Source organism: Hermetia illucens, chromosome 4, assembly GCF_905115235.1.
Source record: "Hermetia illucens chromosome 4, iHerIll2.2.curated.20191125, whole genome shotgun sequence".
Taxonomy (NCBI): domain Eukaryota; kingdom Metazoa; phylum Arthropoda; class Insecta; order Diptera; family Stratiomyidae; genus Hermetia; species Hermetia illucens.
Genome location: NC_051852.1, coordinates 145,283,173 through 145,302,769, shown reverse-complemented (window position 1 = coordinate 145,302,769; position 19,597 = coordinate 145,283,173). Strand labels below are relative to the sequence as shown.

Below are 19,597 nucleotides of genomic sequence, written 5' to 3'. Positions count from 1 at the left end.
CTCCACATTAAATATGTTTATGTTGCAGCGCGCAGTGCCGTCAGACTACGTTAGTCCGGATGCTGGGCAGCGAAGTCCTGCGGGCACAGTAGCATCCTAGATGAAATGCCTCGGGAAATCTGGGCATCCCCCACGGGCTATGTCACACGCAAGCTGAACTTCACGAGAAACTTTGCTGTGGACCTTCCAACCAGGGCAAAGTGGAAGACCGGCGGCGTGTTGCAAGACTATGACACAGTATTCTTTACGGACGGATCAAAGATGGCCTATGGAGTCGGCGTGGGGGTTTTCTCGAATACATACAGTGTATCCAAGTCATATGGTTTCCCAGGTTTCGCCAGTGTATTCCAGGCGGAAGTACTCGCGATATTGGAAGCCTGTCGATGGTTGGAGCGTGATTCGAGCCCCAAGCGTAACATAGCTATTCTGACCGACAGCCAAACGGCCGTCAAGGCCTTGTACTCAACGACGACATCTTCCCGACTGATGGGGCAGTGCAGAGACGCGGTTAACCGTCTGGACGGCACGCTCAAGGTCACTCTTCTCTGGGTTCCCGGGCATAGGAACATAGAGGGGAATGAGCGGGCTGACGGATTGGCCAGGCAAGGCTTTGCTCTTGACAGTCCCTCGGCAAATACAGCCGGTATTCCGCTGGCGGCTGTCGGGGACCGAATCTACTCGCACTACCTAGCAGCCGCGGGCGTGGGATGGCGAAAGCTTACAAGCTGTGCCAAGTCAAGGAGAATTTCGCCCGCTTATAACATAGACCGATCACGAGAGCTCCTGTGCCAGACGCATGCAAATGCATTCAAGATTACGGCGGTCTGCACGGGGCACTAACCCATAGAGGACCATGCCGTTAGACTCGGCATACCCTACAACTCGCTCTGCCGAAGCTGCGCAGAAGGAAGAGAAACCCGCATGCACTTTCTCTGCGATTGTCCAGCTCTGGCTAGAGTCAGGCTGCGGACACTGGGTAAACCATTCTTTGGGGGTCTCAGAGAGATTTCTAGCTGCAGGGTTGGAGAGCTGCTTTCCGTCGTGAATGCTACTAGCCAGGCCGGACTGGCTCTGAAGATCCGAGCCGGCTGGACTCTGCCTCCCTGCTCCCATAACAACAGTCACGGTCTTAGGAGTTTGTGGCATCAAAACGACGCACCAAAGCGCTAATTGTGCTCCTCGGAGCGGCCACTGATACCTACCTACCTACCCTATCTATACTAATGGGGTGCCCATCACGATCGCTGCATATTTCAAATATGGTTTGAATTTTAAACATACTCTCTCCTATTGCATCGTTGGCTTCATTGTTGGATTTACATTCTTCCTGGACGGTTACCACGGCTTTATGGATGTTCAACTTTATCCCACAAATTGATGCTTGTACACAGATTCAGGCGCTTGACCAGCCAAAGGTTTAGGCTTCATATAAAAGACTGCAACTTGACGCAAGTTTCCTGTTCACATCGACCCTCTTCAAATTGATATCAGTTTCCAATAATGGTGCATAAATATTAACAACATTTCACAAGCTTCCATAAATGTTGCGATTGCGAGTTTTGTCTGTTACGAAAATCATGCTAATCTTGTATCTCATATTTGCCATTCGCTGGGATTATTTCTGTTTCCGTAGCGTATTTATATTTTCAGCACGTATTTACATTTATGAGCAATCGGGCACCAAAATTTTGCCCTGATAAGGCAAAAATTATGGTAGTCCCCGGGAAGTGAACTCAATCGAAAGTTCCTTTCTAGATTGGCTGCTTGCGCCAGGAACCTTGTAAAGTTAGTTGGTTGGCACCCTCAGTCTGACCTTCACGTAGATTTGCGTTTGCTTTCAGCCGCATGCTGGTTTCACAAAGCCGACAAAAATGTTTGTTAGGCTTCATATCTGTTGGAATATTAAACGTGCACTTCGTGCTGACTGATATTTTCACTTGTAACAAGCCAATGAACGTCCTCATACTCCTCCCCCCTTATATTTGACCTTTCAGTGAAGCACCTATAAGAACCCCGTTCTCTCTTCATTTATCTTAATGTTATATTCATTTATTATTTTCTTCGTAACTACTTGAGAATTGCTTGAAATATTATCAGTCTAATAATGGGTGAAAAAATTATGTCTTTCGAGAACTAATGCCATCTACCACCATTCCACCTCGAACAATTGCCATTCTGAACTGATTTGAAATTCTATTTCTAAGGTCTTTGATATAGAATCTCATAATAATTATGACAATCTGAGGCAGGTTTTCGCATTCCAATGTAAGGTCATTTCGAAGCAGGAACTGTCTAGTGCCTCTCATAGTTCAAAAGAGTATACATCAAACTAATATTTTATTTCTGAAATAGGATCTACTCATATCTAAGATTGATTCGAAAAAAATGTATCTTTCGCTAATTTTTTGTCTATGTTTATCGGGCATTATCCGAAATTTCAACGAGGAGATAATGGATTATTATATCTGTTTATCTCCATACACAATGCAATTTTAACATGGACTAGCGTATGGAAACGAGGCTCTAGCTGAAAGGAATAGATGGTATTACTTGCATTTAATGCCATATTATCCTAATCATCTGATAACGTAGCTATCGAAACTCATAAATACCCAGATTCAAATATCTATCAGTAAATATTGGAATAAATGAGAAACTAATTTGTCAATCTGATTTATATCGTGCTCAATGCTATCTTATCTATTGCTTTATGTATATAGTGCGGCATGAAGATAGTTCATGAAGATATATTACATTATGTTACTCAGCTAATCGCTTTGGCATTACAACGTGAAATGTTCTTTGTATCTACAGGAATGATAGTAGATACTTGTCGACCTGTTCTTGGCAAGAATATAATTCAGTTTTCTGGCTCGGGTTGAGCAGAAAGTAGCATTCGTCTATATATCGTAAAAATGGTCGCTCATCGCTGCGTTATTTTTAAAATCTTGTTCATATTTCTCTTGTGTGGGAGTGTTATTTGTGCCAATTCAAGTAAGTAAATGAATTTAGCTTCGTTAAGTGAATGGTAGTTTGTAGATTTTTATTCTTGACTGAAGTCGGTAGTAGCTAGCATTTTGTTGAATAGATTTAAAGCAGAAACTACGATGCAACTACTGTACACTGACATATGTGCGCTAATAGCAATGATGACGACCGTAAATGTTGAGCCACAACAAGCTTCCATGCATGCGTCATTTTATTCACTGAATTTACTTGGTAAAGACAACTTTTTCAACTCTTTGTATTCCATTCAAGAATTTTGAATATGTGACTAATGAGTATCAGCCTATTATTGAGGAACAAATAAATTCTTGTTGCGACTAAAATGCATCTGGCACCTCTTATGGCACCTTGTTAGCCTTTATGGTTCTTGTAGGTGTCCATATTTCACTTAAAAAAACATTCTCTTACTAGCGGTTGAAAAACTATGAGTTTGGGTTTTCTGTGAGAGTCACCTAATTTCATAAAGAAACAGTAATAGAAAATACTTTAGAACCCTTACCTTACTTACCATTTTTATTCAACCCTATCAAAAGGATTATGAAGAGGGGGTGTCCCGAGATTCTCTCGAAAGATCCCAAATACCAAATTTAAGAAAACTAAGTTAGCTGTACAATTTCGGAATAGAGAGGCCCATATAATTTTACTTGTCATATAGTATCCCGTATAATAATTCTAGGGCAACTCACTCCTTTGCCTGATCAGGATTTGCCATCAACATAATCGTCGACCTTACTTCAGGGGCAATATAACCTTATGACTATTTTTAATAATTTTTTGATGGACTGATACAAACTCTAAACTAACCAAGAAAGATACAAAGAGTTGTTACGTACGCAACAACTGCGGCCCCACATTGGACGCTAAATCGGTTATGATGAGACTCAAACTTTGCAACACTTCGGCACCAAAACGGTCACCAAGGCCGTCAGCCAACTAAACCCCCCTAATAGGTTTATCAGTCGTGAACACCGACTGCCGGAGATAATATATGGAACCGGACGGCCTAGAGCTAATCCGAATGCCAGCAGTTCGGCGAGATGAGGGCCGCGGCTCTTGGTTCTCAAATATTATCTCCCTGTTAGGACGTAGGGATTTTATCACGTGCCTTGACTCAATAGTAAAAAAAATAAACTCACCGGGGATAAACTTCTCTAATAGAGACGGGTTGATACCACCGAAAATTTCTTCGCAAAAGGAGCTAAACTGCCAAACGGCTTAATAAGGGAGGAGACTAAATCATAGAAAACCTAACGCATGCAGATCGGATGGGGAAGAATTAGCTCTGTGCCGATTCTGACATCAACGAGTGACCCCCGTCTTCGTATCCTTTTCGCAGGGGGGGGGGGGGAGACGAGCAGATGGCATGATGGCCTTGCGGCGGCCCACCCCAACTTTTACCCCCTGCCGCTTCCAATATAATGGGTGGAACTCTAAATAAATGGGAGGACTGGCGCTTTCCTGAAGAGGTTAGAGCAATTAATTCATAATTACTCTAGTTAAAAAGCGGGCAAAGCTTACAAACCACCAATTCGACATCCCTAAAAGCTGTCTGCATCCTAACCGATGTCACCTTTCTATCTCAGGCAGAGTCTGCCTAGTCTTCTTTTTCTACCTGCTCTTATAGACTTTCCGGGATGAATCATCCTCACCCATACGGATTAAGTGACCCGCCCACCGCAACCTGTTGAGCCGGATTTTATCCACAACCTGACGGTCGTAGTATCGCTCATTGATTTCAACGTTATGTAGGCTACGGAATCGTCCGTCCTCATGTAGGGGGGCCAAAAATTCTTCGGACGATTCTTCTCTCAAACACGGACAAAAGTTCGCAATTTTTTCCCTTAGAACCTTTCTCCGAGGAATGTATAAGGCCAGGCAAGATCATTGTCTTGTACATTATGTGATTTGACCCTATGGTGACATATTTCAACAATTTTCCATCGGTTGTCGTACCCAGAAAATCTGATTTGTTCCTGATTTTCCAGGAGTGAAACCTCGTTGGTATGAGCCGATGATATTCTGAGCGTATGGGACTATTCGGCCTAGCATCATGATATTCGGCTTAGTAACAGAGAACATCTTATATATGGTACTCAGCAACTCTGAAATATCTTGATCACCAGTGGTTTCCGTCAAGACCCTTTGTTGCCGATGTAAAATTCAACTTTAAAAAATGCATGACGATAGAGAAAGAATATGCTAATGGTAACATTGAAGGAGGAACTTCTGGCATGCAGCTTGGACAGAGGATGCCGATGGCAGCGGCTACCAGCGATACCGCCACCGCCACAACCGAGTCTCTGAAAGGGAAGAAACAGACTTCTGAAAACCGGTATAGTGAAACTATAATAGATATTGCAAGTACCTCTGCCACTATACCGTCGACGTCGGAATTCCCCCGGGCAGAACTCCGCTCGAGTATTGCTCAGAGGCAAGTATTAGAGGGTCATATTCTGAACAAGATTGCAAAAAATAAGAGGGCCGGTACTGTCAACCAGTGGGCCGGGAAGAACCTCGCAATTACCGAGCAATTATTAATGAATATAGAAACAAACAGTGGAAAGACCAACAGAAATGATCTTATGACTAGTTCGAACCGAACAGCAAAAGGAGTAACATTTAAAAGCATTCGAATGCTAAATAACCTCTGCAGACAACAATTAGCCAACGGGACACGCGCTGCGTAGCCGTTCATTGATGCGGTCGGGAACACTTACAGCTGACCCTAGCTTATGGCAATTCTGCAATCTGGCGCCTAACTGTAAAAACCAGACTGTCGAAGCTTGTCATCGGACATCTCCTGGACAGTAATGAGAGAAACTAGGAGGGCCATCTTCTGCGTTGATTCCTTCCAGGTAGACCATGAAACATTTGAGGATTGGTTTTCCAGGGGATTTCTCAATTCATGGGTTGTTAAAATCAGGAACTCCTAGAGATGCATGAAACTCTAGATTATCCCATGCGACGCGATTCCCAGGAGACCTGTTGATCTCATGTGGTTCTCAAAGATTTGCATTAATAAGGACAATCCCTGTGTTTCTAAGACCAAAGAATCCACAGTGAAATGATACCCCACACGAATAGGCAGCCTTTTTTACTCCACATAAACGGAAGCACTTGGAAGCACTAGAAAAGACGTTCAGAATCAACGACGCAAAGGTCAAAACATTCTACTTTTTGAAACTGGACGACGACGTGGATCCAGTTGACGCGGAAAACGAGCTGTTGGAAAAGATGAAGATCGACGATCTGACGGAGACGACCTCTTTACTTAAGCAAACCATACTGACCTTCCTCTGCCAGGACAACATCGACATCGCAATAATACAGAAGCCTCGAATTGGAGAAGGCCGGATCATCCAAGAGCTCCAAAACAAATATTATTGTGTGTTTCACAGCACTAGAGACACTGATTGGGGCAGTCCTAGAGCATATATTCTAGCCAGGAAGAGCGCGTTTCTGCGTTCGAACCTGAGTTCTAGCGACCAAACCAACCGACAGGTGGTAGGGGAAAACAAGTACACTTTTTCGAAGATCAATAACCTTCGCGTGTTTTTTTCGACAGAGTTCTTTGCATTGTAAAAATACCAAAATATCTGTAAAAATTAATAATTAATACCCTCATTTTGAAAGGAATTAGGTTAACTACTTTAAAATGAAATGAGACATATTAGAATTGTAACACCTTGAATGATTAAATGTATACATTTTCTACTCCGCAGAAAATAGACAGCAAAGAGGATGCCAAATCAAACTCCCTACGGACATACCAAAAGGCGAACCCCTATACCTTAGTGGCAACCCAGGGAGATTCCGGTTATTTAAACCAATCAATCAGACAAACCACTTAGCTGTGAATTCAAAGCTAACTCTCTTCTGTCCTGGCCGCCGTAACACTCTTCTGAACTCACCAAATAATAGTACTGAATTGACCTGTGGAAGTGGAAATCGATTCGTCAATGAAAATGGTCACGAGGTGAATCTATCACAATTCAACTGTACTCGCGGTATTGAAGGAGATCTACATATGACCCGAGAAAAATGCTCCAGTAACCGTGGATATATTTATGATATCGGTTTTCGGATAGATAGTCGAAATTTTTTGACCGTCTTCAAGGTGTGCTACGACAATTCTTCGGAAACAACATTTTTCAGTACACATCATATAAATGGTCCTGTAGTGAAATGTAAGTACTTTAACAAATTATTGGTTTCAGAATACCCTCCATAAGTATTCATCCGTATCTAAAACAAAAACTGATTTTCAAAATCACGAAAGACGGGAGAAGGGTGTTTTCGTGTTCCATACAATGCAGTACTATGGAGTTCTGCAAGGAAGGAAAGCCTGGGGAGATTAATAGCTATTACCAAAGCTGCATCAGCGTATAATATCTGAGTAATTCGGAATATAAAACGGAGTATGGTACTCGCATGTCTTTCTGCACGTGATCTTGTTCTCCATCATACTGAGGGAGTAAACCTCCTTAAAAAAGTCTATATTCTGCAGTGAAGGAATTGAAACGTCTTTCAGGTGAATTGCAGTTAATGTCACAGATTTAAGGCGGAATCCCGCAGGGTACACACCTAGACTCCATAACTCGTTCATAACGCGTTTCTCTTAACTAAGACATTTTCCAGAATAGAACGTTGTCAAACAGTACCGTAGTGAAAAAGAATAGAGTTACCCTTCAAAATAGGCATTAAATCTACCGTAGACTTTCACTTAGGTTTGGTGTGGACTCACTAATTAACCGGACTAATAAAATGGGTGGTCAAAGGGTAGTATACGTCCCGGGGCGAAACGTGGATTGGTACCCACGATGGAGCATAAAACCTGGGAAATGCCTGCTGAACCAACACCAGCAGCTCTACTACCAAACCCTATCTCCACCTCCTCATGGTGACGGCTGGGAGCTCTTTCTTGACGAAAAGCTGCAGACGGAGAAGGATGAAGGCGAGTCTCCCGCGTCTAAAAACGGGACAAATTGTACCAACTGGTCCTCCAGGTTGGGGGTTGGGTAGGGCTGACAACCCTACACGGAAAACAACTTGTTACGAAGCCACAACAGGAGCCTCGGATAGGACGGATTTTAAAACGACGGACCCGGCAACGACAAAGGAACAACGATTTGCGCATTTTCTCATGGAACGTGCGCTCCCTGTACAGAGATGAAGCTGATAAGCAGCTAGCCGATACCCTGTCCCAATATAGGGCTGATGTAACAGCGTTGCAAGAGATGCGATGGACAGGGACCGGTTTCCTGGAGAAGAGCCACTACACCATATATTATAGCGGTCATCCAGTAAACCATGTGCTCGGAGTAGATTTCTTAGTCAGCCAAAAAATGAAACCTGCTGTTATCGGCTTTGAAAGCATAAGCGAACGGCTATGCACTCTGCGCTTGCGAGGCAAGTTTAGAAATATGAGCCTCATAAACGTTCACGCCCCTACAGAGGAGACTGCAGAGTCGGAGAAGGATACCTTCTACGAGGCAGTAGAAAGAACCCTCGAAGCCTGTCCCAGATATGATATCAAAATCATACTTGGGGATTTTAACGGCCAAGTAGGGAAGGAGCCCGTATTCAGGCGATACGTTGGCTCCCATAGCTTACACGAAAAAACAAATCATAACGGACTATTCAATTAGCAGGGTCACACGAAATGGTTGTTGGAAGTACCTGGTTTGCGCGGAAAGCGGTCCACAAACATACGTGGGCCTCTCCAGACGGGACCATTTTCAATCAAATTGACCACATGCTGATCGAACGCCGCCACCTCTCAGCCTTGATGAATGTCAGAACATATAGGGAGGCCAATATACACTCGGATCACTATCTCGTTGGCATGGTGCTCCGAGCTCGAATAACAATACCACCTAGAATCCCCTCTGACAATCAGGTGAGAGTGAACATTGAAGCCATCCACAACACAACCCTCCGCGACACCTATAAGAGGGAAATGGATGCCGCAATAACCGCAGTCAACAGAGGACCTGGAGATGAAGCATCAACTAATGATCTTCACAACCACCTGAAGAACGTTATCATGGATACGGCCACAAATATACTTGGCCCCAGCCGCAAAAGGAGTCGGAACGGCTGGTTTGACGATGAATGTAAGCTAGCAACGGAACGGAAGAATGCCGCATACCGAGTAATGTTGCATTCTAAAAGAACGCGGGCACGCGCAGAGACTTATCACGAACTCCATCGAGCGGAGAAGCGACTTCACAGACGGAAAAAGGAAGCCTGGGAGAACCAACAAGTCTGTGAACTAGAAAAGTACAGGGAGCAACCGCATCAGGCGCGCAAGTTTTACCAACAAGTCAGCAGGATGAAGCCTTATACACCTCGATGCTCATCCTGCCGAGACAAAGAGGGAAATCTGATTTCCGACAGAATGGGCATATTGGAGCGATGGGTTGAGTACTTTGATGAGCTACTGAACAACCAGAACATCGACGAGTTGGAGGTCCCGCCAACTGAAGACGACGGACAAATACTGCCACTACCAAGTTTAGGAGAAACAGTCCGTGCAATTCATCGGCTAAAAAATCATAAGTCTCCAGGAGCCGATGGAATTACAGCCGAATTGGTTAAATATGGAGGCGACCAATTACAGCAAGTGGTTCATCAACTTGTGCTCAAGGTATGGGACAGCGAATCAATGCCTGACGATTGGCAACAAGGCATAATCTGTCTCATACATAAAAAGGGAGATATCACACAGTGCAGCAATTATGGAGGTATCACGTTGCTGAGTACCATCTATAAGATATTCTCCACTATCTTGCTAGGCCGGATAGCCCCATACGCCCAGAACATCATTGGCCCATACCAAAGAGGCTTCACTCCAGGCAAATCAGCAACAGATCAGATTTTCTCTCTGCGGCAGGCGATGGAAAAACTGTTGGAATATGGACAACAGTTGCACCATCTGTTCATCGACTTTAAAGCCGCCTATGATAGCATAGCCAGGGTAAAACTGTACAAGGCCATGAGAGAATTCGGTATCCCGACGAAATTAATAAGACTGACTAGGCTGACCCTGACCAATGTGCGAGGCCTGATAAAAGCAGCGGGATCACTCTCAAGACCATTCGACATCAACAACGGTCTACGACAAGGGGATGCGCTATCATGCGTCCTCTTTAACCTGGCCCTCGAGAAAGTGATCCGTGATGCTGAGGTGAATGCAAGAGGTACGATCCTCTACAAGTCCACCCAACTACTGGCGTATGCTGACGATATCGACATCATGGGAAGAACCACCCGAGACGTACAAACTGCCTTCATCCAGATCGAGCAGGCGTTGATTGGCGCGAGATCTTGGGCTGCACATCAATGAAGGCAAGACAAAATATATGGTGGCAACGTCAGCACCGAATACGAATCAACCAACAACATCAAACCGCACTGGTCAAACACAAACACGAACAAGAATAAGGATAGGAGAATACAATTTTGAGACCGTTGACAATTTCTCCTATCTAGGGTCGAAAATCACAACCGATAGCAACTACGATTATGAAATCCGCGCACGGTTGTTGTCAGCCAACAGAGCCTATTTCAGCTTACAAAGACTGTTCCGCTCGAAACGTCTCACCATAGGGTCAAAGCTCTTACTGTACAAGACTATGATCTTGCCAGTCCTCATGTATTCCTCGGAAACTTGGGTTCTTAGCAAGAAAAATTGCGAACTCTTGGCCGCGTTCGAGAGAAGAATCCTCCGAAGAATTTTTGGCCCCCTACATGAGGATGGACGATTCCGTAGCCAACACAATGACGAAATCTATGAGCGATACCATGACCGTCCGGTTGTGGATAAAATCCGGCTCAATAGGTTACGGTGGGCGGGTCACTTAATCCGTATGGATGAAGATGATCCCACCCGGAAAGTCTATAAGGGCAATATCTATGGTAGGAAAAGAAGACGAGGCAGACCCTGCCTAAGATGGAGCGATGGCGTGGGCCAGGATTCCAGACAGCTTTTAGGGATATCGAATTGGTGGACCTCGGCGCAAAACCGGGATGTCTGGAGTTCCTTATTAAGGCAGGCCTAGACCGGATACCGGTTGTTGCGCCGTTGATGATGATGATGATGAATAAAATGGGAACCTCGAATACTCCAGCTGCTAAGCACTCCATGGACCTCGTAGTCAGGAGAAGCTTACCAACTGGAGATGTTGACCCAATTAATAATCAGGCTTTGACCGCCATCCAGGTAGCATACATTGAATATTTTCCCAAACGCTGGGCCAAAGATTCCAGGACTAAAATTTAGTTCGGCAACCGGCATTATTACTATCATTGAAAGAATTTCAGCTTAAGTTTTACCTGACAAGATTACTACGGCAGGGGTTCACAGCGTGATTTACGTTACGACTGTCGCGATTATCTGCTTTTACAATGAATATCTTGGAGTGAGTACCAAGGTGTTTTAATTCATCAAATTAGTCGAAAAGTTGCAAAGAGAGACACATCTTTGAAATCCATTACCAAGTGTGTATAGATGTCTTGCGAATATCATTGGAAACTGCCATCTCTCCAATAACATGCCGCTCACTAAAATTCTTAAGTTTTTAGCCAACATCTTGACATCTTATTCTTTAAAAACCGAGGGTTTTACATAAATGTCAGCTACTCAGGCTGAGAAAGCAGCCTCAATCTAACATCCCACAGAAGTGTTTGAAATCAATACAACCTATTAAATTTAGAAGCAGCATTTTTCCCACATCCAATTGCGTTAATGCCAGACCCTCCCCAAAATGATCATGCTCAATATAAGTGAAATCGAAGTAGCCCTGGAAAGGGACCAAATTGGAAAACGCCAGGAGTTTATAATTTATTTATTTATTTATTTCATTTCATTTCAACTGGATAATTACTGATCCAAACTGTGTTCCACGACTCTTCCCCAAGGGGGTAATAGGGTGCCTCTAGCTCTTCAAAGTACTGACCAATTACTAATCTCCCCACCATTTACAAGATTCTTACTTCAATTCTTCGCAGATATCTCGAAACATCTTGATACTCATAAATTGATTATTGAGGAGCAGAAAGGATACCCAAAAAACTGTAAAGAACAACTAATAATCGTGACAATAGTACAGGCTGTCCTACAAAAACGAAATATTTCGACAGCCTAATCATCACATTATAATTCAGTATCACATCGTGGCTACTGCAAGTGTTAAGCATGTATAAAATCTACTAAGAACAGCGATGGAGAATTGGAACACGAAACTATCGGTATTCTTACAAATATCAGAAGCGATCAGGCTTGGAATCTACTATTAATAAACGTCACGAAGCAAAATCCACTTAATTCCAGTTGTGATTTCAGCGGCGGTATTTATCCTGGAAGGTTTATATAAAGCGCTGAAGGCACTCGATTTAAGGGCCGAACTATCCATGGAAATACGCAAGGGTGCCATCCTTCCAACTTGTGCTGTAGTCCGAAGAATCCTATCCGATAACAGTCTACCCTAGCAGGCTCTGTTTTTAATCTACAATTTGAAGTGCCTAAAATTTACGACCTGTGTCTGAAGATTTCAACCACCACATGACTGCTTACTACATTTTCCCATGGTCCCACACACTTTTGTGTTAAGACGCATCATCACTATGTTGTGGCCTTCAGTCCATCATAAAGTTGGTCGCCTCTCGGTTTGGTTGGACCGGAAGAGGTATGGTCAGCTTTTTGCTCTACGCATCCATCCACATAGTTTCATCTACTATTGCCATTTTTGATCATCCCCCCTCCCCTCCCCCCTTGGGAGGAGAATTTATCCTTTTTTTGAGACTGTGCTTGGCAATTTTGAGTAAACCAGATCATGTGGGCTAGTATTCTGGCCAATGATATGAGTTGTCGTACCCTATGCCATCGAGTTTGCGCTTTTGCAGGGCGCAGCTTTCGGAAAGTGTTACATGTGGTGGTCATGCAGATTCCTTCCCATGCAGGAAGATCCGCCCATAAAACCATAAGCTGCATTCTTTGATTTTTTCCGGATTAACGCCTCGCGAGATTAAATCAGCCGGATCCCCATAGCGCCATTTTTGAGCTATGGTGGGAACTTGAATGGTGGCTAGCCTGTTTGCCACGAAAGTGTGGAATGATAAGGGTAATATCTTGAGTCATGGTAGTACAATTTCCAAATCATATCAGAAGAGTGAGGCTGTCTTCTCCAGGTCAAGATCGGTCGCAATCTTGGCGGCTCACAGCTCAAGTCTGGTCAACGTGATTTAAAGGGAGCAATCCTAGATTTGGCGCATAACAACCTCACTCTTATGATGCCCTGTTCATCTATTTATCAAAATGTTAGATATTGCCTTCTGTTTGTAGTTGCGCAAATTTAATTGGTGTTGAGTTTTGATCGCTTCACTAATGGTGTCAGAACCAGCCATGTCGTTGTCCATATAGAAATTTCACTTAATGGCCTTAGAGCCGAGCGGACAAGTAAGTGCCCTTCCTCACTTAGAAGGCATCGAATAGCCTAAAAGGTGATGGTGTCATGCCATAAGTGACTGTTTGTAACTGATATGCAGTGGCGTGGTTTCTCCATAAAATTGTTTGGAAGGGTTGATCTTCTTCGTGGATCCAAGTTTGTCTGTACATATTTTCGATGTCGGCAAGGAGCATGAAGTTAGGCAACCGGAACCGAAACAGAACGGCTGATTCTGTGGCCAATATGTCGTTGAGGGAGTTACCTGAAGTGGTCTTGCAGGATGCGTCGAAAACCACACTTATTTTGGTGGTTGTACTAGTTTGTTTCAAGAGTGCGTGGTGAGGTATAAAGTAGCGAGGCTTCGGTGACTGCTTGACGTCAACCGCTCACATGTGCAAAGTCGGACATATTCGTCCATGAAAGCTACATACTAGGGCTTGAGCTCACTTGACTTGTTCAGCTTACTTTCCAGAGATGCGAACCTCTTAATCGCCATGCTATAAGAAACTCCTAATTCAGACATCCCTCCAATAAAGGGCAGCCGTTCTAGGAGTAGTTTGGAGGAAATGGGGGGGGAGAGGGGGGAAGGGTTCGATCTCGAGTTCTCAACATGTCGATAGCTGTTCATTCAAGGTCTGCTCATTTGTGTGGATGGCACAGGCCGGCTCATTATTTAGAGCTGCTGTGCCGATAATTATCCAGCGGAGTAGCGTCTTTTGGAGTACCGGCAGGCGGTTACCGAGTTTTATTTGGCCAACGAGAACGAGCTCAGTGTAGAATTCGGCGCCTATTAGGAGATCAATCTGAGCTGGTTGGTTCAATGATGAATCCGCCATGCGAATATTTCCAGGTAATTTCCTTTTCATAACAATAGCGACCATCGCCATATTATATCCCGGGCGTGGGTGACTGGATGGACAGCTTAATTTCATATGAGGTAGCTACCTTCCTAGCCCCAACTCTGCTGACTGCGAATTTGACAGCCGTAACTGCACCACAATACACAAGTGATTGTAGTTGCAACAGCGACATCAGCGACAGCAATCTCCTTATTAATTTGAGATAGAATTCTCAGAGTTACGGAGATGCATAGAGTCTATGCAAAGGATCCATTTCCGAGAATTCTATACACGCTCTTTGGAATTCGTCCTGAACCTCAGTGGAAACCTCAGCTGGACGGTGGAGAAAGTGCTTTGGCGAGTACTGAAACTGTTGCCTGCAGCGCGACGTAGTGTTGTTGATGCCACCATCTCTCCCCTCATCAGTTTCCGCGATGACCTCAAGACGCTCCCTGATGATGGCCGGGATTGTGTCGCTGCGAGTTATAAAGCGGTACTGGTATGCGACTCGCTACACGTGCGCAAATTGCCGAAAGCGCACGACGAATCTCTGGTGCAACAAAGGGCGGTAAGATGTTATATCCCCCCCCCCCCCCGCCGTTATTTCGTAGTAGGAGCGGATGATGAAGAGGTTTATTTCCTCAGTTCACTTCATCCGTTGCCTACGCGAGCCTGCTGAAGTGGTCGCCGCAGATTATTGTGAAACAGCTGCAACAGGCAGAGCAATGCTCCTGATCGTCGTGACGGCTAGATATCGAGCCGCCCCACGACTAGCGATTTCGAAGCCATGCTGTCCATTACGGAAGCCCGACCCAGTCACCAAGGCAGATGACTCCCATCGGTTATCCGGACCTCAAATTTCTCCTTCTTCTCATTTTTGGTGATGCATTTTATTCCTAACTGCAGGTGTGGTGATAGCCTCCTCAGTGAGTAATCTGCAAGACTGCAAAATTCCTGCACTTTCTTCACCTACCCCCTGAAACGCTGCGGTGGCGTACAGCCATTCAGACTGAAGCTATCCATCCCTCCTCCTTTCACAACCGGCCTTGGGACCGGCTATGCAAAAATAAAGAGTATGATGAAACGCGAAAGAAACAAAGAAATGTAAGAATCCATGTTGTCATTTGAATTTATATTTGGTGTTTTTTCACAATTATATAATCACATTTAAGATAATTTTTCAAACAAATTTCAGATTTCGTGAAGGACAGCAGACGGCGTAATTTCAAAACAACCGGAATGTCCGCAACCACGAAAGCCGACAAAGTCTACAACAAAAAGAGTCAAATCGACCGTTTCAGCGATATCTTTGGCACCCAACAAATTTATATAAATAATTCAATGCATCTATCCCGAGGACACCTAACACCCGATGCTGACTTTGTATTCCCCAACTTCCAGCTTGCAACCTATTTTTACGTAAACGTTGCTCCTGAATTCCAATCAGTAAATGGTGGAAATTGGGCTCGAATCGAATTCATGGCACGTGAATTGGCATCAGATTACAAGTCTGACTTCACCATTTATACAGGAATCTTTGAAACTCTTTCCCTTCCTAACCGATTGGGTCAACCGGTCGAAATATTCTTAGATAGTAATCATAAGATAAATGCTCCAAAATGGTTTTGGAAGGTCATTAAAAATGAAAGGCTCGATGCTGGCATTGTTATGATCACCCTCAATAATCCCTTCGCTAAACGAGATGAAATTGTGGAATTTTGCCCGAATGTGTGTAAAAGGGCCTCATTGACATCAAAACACTTTGAAATTATTAAGAAAGGATACACTTTCTGCTGTGAAGTGAATGCCTTTAAGAATGTGGTGCATGACTTGCCAAGAAATTTTACAGCTCCTAACTTATTGGAGTGCGCGAAGGCAAATTATCTATTTGATAATGAAGTTCAATTGCAATAAATTTCATATTTATTATAATATAAATTATTCTTAAATAAAAAGAAATAAATTTATGTCAGAATATTAAAGGTAATTATTTATTTTAAACATCAAAATATTCCCAAGGTCATAGCTGCGAAATCAGTCCTTATCCGAGTCACTGTTGACATTTCTGTAGTAAAAAATGTTAAGCAGTGAATACTTTGAATACCCAAACCCCTGCAGTTTCGGCCTAACCAATAACGAATTTGATGATATCAATGGTTAATCTAGCTTTATGGAATCCACAGAGACAATATGAGACGCCTCTTGGTCTCATTGTATGTAACTGGCATGAGGAGGATGGCTCGCCAAAAAGTTTACCAGCCTAGGTAACACTTCTAACTCCTGCCAATTCCTTGATGTGACATGCACGTTTCGAACAACTCAACGAAAATATCCAGTCTAAAGTTCACCGTGAGCTTGACAGCCTTATTTAATATGCTATCCAAATGCAGAGCTTCGTTGTCACCTATTCTACTGCACATCTCTAGCAACTCGCCTTTGCTGACCGCAGCATTACATCGCATTCAGAGCTAGCTAGCCTGACGGCTGAGAGTCCATTTCTTGCTGGGGGGTAACCTCTAGATAATTTTCAATTAGAAAGTGGGGTATGTAATCTGCTGAGATGGATGGCCACTGAGCCATATCTTCATAATCCTAAAGAAGCCTCAGGGGTTTTGGTCCACCTATGCGCAGAACATTCTCATTTACTATGCTGGATAGCGGGCTTGAGGTTTCGGCGGTTTTATTATATGCGTGCTCTTTTTATCCCTGGTCAGCCTGGTGGCACGTTGATTCTAACCACTTTATAACTCATCTCGTTTATGTGGACATACTGCATGCTTTGGGGATTGCGTTACATGAAAAACACTCTCCGTAGGAGTGCATGCCATATTAGGCTAGTCTATCCATACCTCCATAAATGTTTGTTCGTCTATTACTTTTGCAGATCAAGTTGACGGTTTTCTCCTCTGTGATTCCCAAGAGAGTTCATAAAGGATTTATTTATTTATTTATTTATTTAATTAACGGACAACAAACAGATAGAATTCCAATTAATTATTGTCCTCAGGAGGAGGAGGAGAAAGTAATAAACTTATCCTACGTTTCAAATTACTTAAAGTAGGTTAAAAGGACCAAGCTGTTTTGCATTATAATTACGGCAAAGCCTGGTAATCGAGGAATGAAAATAGACTTCGAACTCCGCGAAGGGCACGTTGAAAATATCTGCGTTACGTGTGTCATAACACGCAGGACGGCAGGTGATCTCGTCAGCGGCGGAGCAGTCCATCAGGCCCGAGGAAAGTTTAAAGAATGTGCATAGATCCTGATAGAATCTACGCTGTTATAGGAAGGGAAGGTTTAGAAAACGGAGGCGGGAGGGATAATCCACACGAGGGAAGCTTCTCTTAAAGAAGAGAGAACGGGTGAATTTACGTTGCACATTTTCAAGGGCAAGACAATCACAGTTACGAGTGGGTGACCAGATCACGGAGCAATACTCGAGGGTATTCCTCACAAGGGAATTGAAGAGAGCTAAGGAGGGTTGGATGGAGTCAAAATCAGAGGAGAAGCGAAGAATAAAGCCTGACAATTTTGCTGCTCGATTGATGACATCGAGGCAATGGCTGTCAAAGCGGAGCTTATTGTCGAAAGTGACTCCGAGGTCTTGAGTGGAATTTAAGCAGGATAAGGAATGTCCGTCAAGCGAGTAGGAGAAAGAAGTGGGTGAGGATTTTAGGGAGTAGCACATAGAGTGACACTTTCTGACGTTTAGCGCTAAACCATTGGTCGAGCACCAACGAACCAGAGTGTCCAGGTTATTCTGAAGGGAAACACAGTCTATAGGCGACGATATAGCGAAAAACAGCTTAAGGTCGTCTGCATAGAGCAAACAGGGACAAGCAAGGAGGGGAGGAAGGTCGTTAATAAAGAATAAAAATAGCAAAGGACCCAGAATAGACCCCTGTGGGACGCCAGAAGAGGGGGAGAAGGAGCGGGAAGTACAGCCGTCAAAAGAGACGCGGCAGGATCGGTTGGAAAGGTAAGAGGCAAGCCATAAAACAAGTGGTATGGGAACGTTTAGGGGCGAGAGTTTGGATAGAAGTATCTTGTGATTTACAGTGTCGAAGGCTTTCGCGAAGTCAGTGTAAATGGTATGCACTTCTTGCCGTAAATTTAGACATTTGGCGACAAAGTTGGTAAAGTCAAGCAGGTTGGAAGCAGTGGACCTACGTTTAACGAAACCGTGCTGTTCTTTCACTATGTGATGGCCAAAGTGGGCGGACAACCAGTCGCTGACATATCTTTCCAGGATTTTGGAACAGGAGGAGAGGAGGGAAATGGGACGGTAATTCTCGGCAAGCGAACAATCGCCACTTTTGTGAATGGGGATAATGAGAGCCTCTTTCCACAAGCTGGGAAAATGATTCTCTTCAAGGCTTTTGTTGAAAATAAGAGATAGGGGAAGGGAGATGGGCTTACCAGTTTTAAGCAAAAAGAGGTTTGGAAGACCATCGTGGCCAGGTCCGACCTTGGCATCAAGTTCGCCAATGAGGTATTCGACAAGGATAGGGGTAAGTAGGGGAATGGTAGGCGATGCGGGGCAGGCTACATCTACTATCGGGAGGGATTCGGAGGAAGGGGGAGGAACATAGACTGACGAAAAGTAGCGGCAGAATAAATCACAAGATTGTTGGGGGGAGTTAGCTGAGAAGCCAGAGAATTTAATGGACGGAGGGGATAACTGGGCAGGGCAGCGGGAGTTGCGAATGTGGGACCAGAAAGGTTTCAAATTTCCGCGCTTTAATGAGTCTTCCACGCTGGACAAATATTCGTTTCTGGACTTACGTATTAAAGATTTGACCGAGGAACGAAGGGATTTGAAAAAAACTAAGTCAGCAACGTTTCTAGAAGACAGGAACTTCTTTCTCGCAGTCTGCTTTTGACGTAGTTTTTTGTGAATTTCAGTGGTGAACCAGACGGGGTAAGAGCGTAAGCACTTAGGAGAGGAGGGAACGTAACAAGGAAGAAGATCAGATAAAATGGTATAGAAACTGTTGAGTGCTTGGTCACATGTAAATGGAGAGAGCAGGGGGACCCAGTTGATTGACGCCAGGGCTGAGTTCAGACCTTCGAAGTTCGCCTTACGAAAGTTGAACTTGGTAGGCTTGCGAGCGACAGGAGAGTGGAGTCGGGATATCTGAACATCGACTCGAGAGCAGGATGATGGGCGTCAGGGACAACGTAAGACGGAGCATGAAGGGATTGGGAAAGATAACGTACAGGAAGGTTAGAGAGGACAAGGTCAAGAGTACGATCTAAGTGATTTCTAGAGAGATTAAATTGGAGGGCCCCACAGGTGTACAT

General features: G+C 44.1%; 1 protein-coding gene across 1 annotated transcript; it reads left to right on the top strand.

The window, feature by feature from the left end:
- The first annotated feature begins 2,825 nt into the window (after positions 1-2,825).
- On the top strand, positions 2,826-16,240 carry LOC119656071. The gene is made up of 3 exons (XM_038062351.1): positions 2,826-2,994; positions 6,729-7,193; positions 15,489-16,240. Exons 1-3 carry the CDS (start codon positions 2,916-2,918, stop codon positions 16,205-16,207), a joined length of 1,263 nt encoding a protein of 420 aa, XP_037918279.1. The 5' UTR covers positions 2,826-2,915; the 3' UTR covers positions 16,208-16,240.
- The last annotated feature ends 3,357 nt before the right edge of the window (positions 16,241-19,597 follow it).

Coding starts and splice junctions, on each gene's coding strand:
- LOC119656071 (XM_038062351.1), top strand. CDS start 2,916: ATGGTCGCTCATCGCTGCGTTATTTTTAAAATCTTGTTCATATTTCTC. Junction 2,995..6,728: donor TGTTATTTGTGCCAATTCAA/GTAAGTAAATGA, acceptor TCTACTCCGCAG/AAAATAGACAGCAAAGAGGA. Junction 7,194..15,488: donor AAATGGTCCTGTAGTGAAAT/GTAAGTACTTTA, acceptor AACAAATTTCAG/ATTTCGTGAAGGACAGCAGA.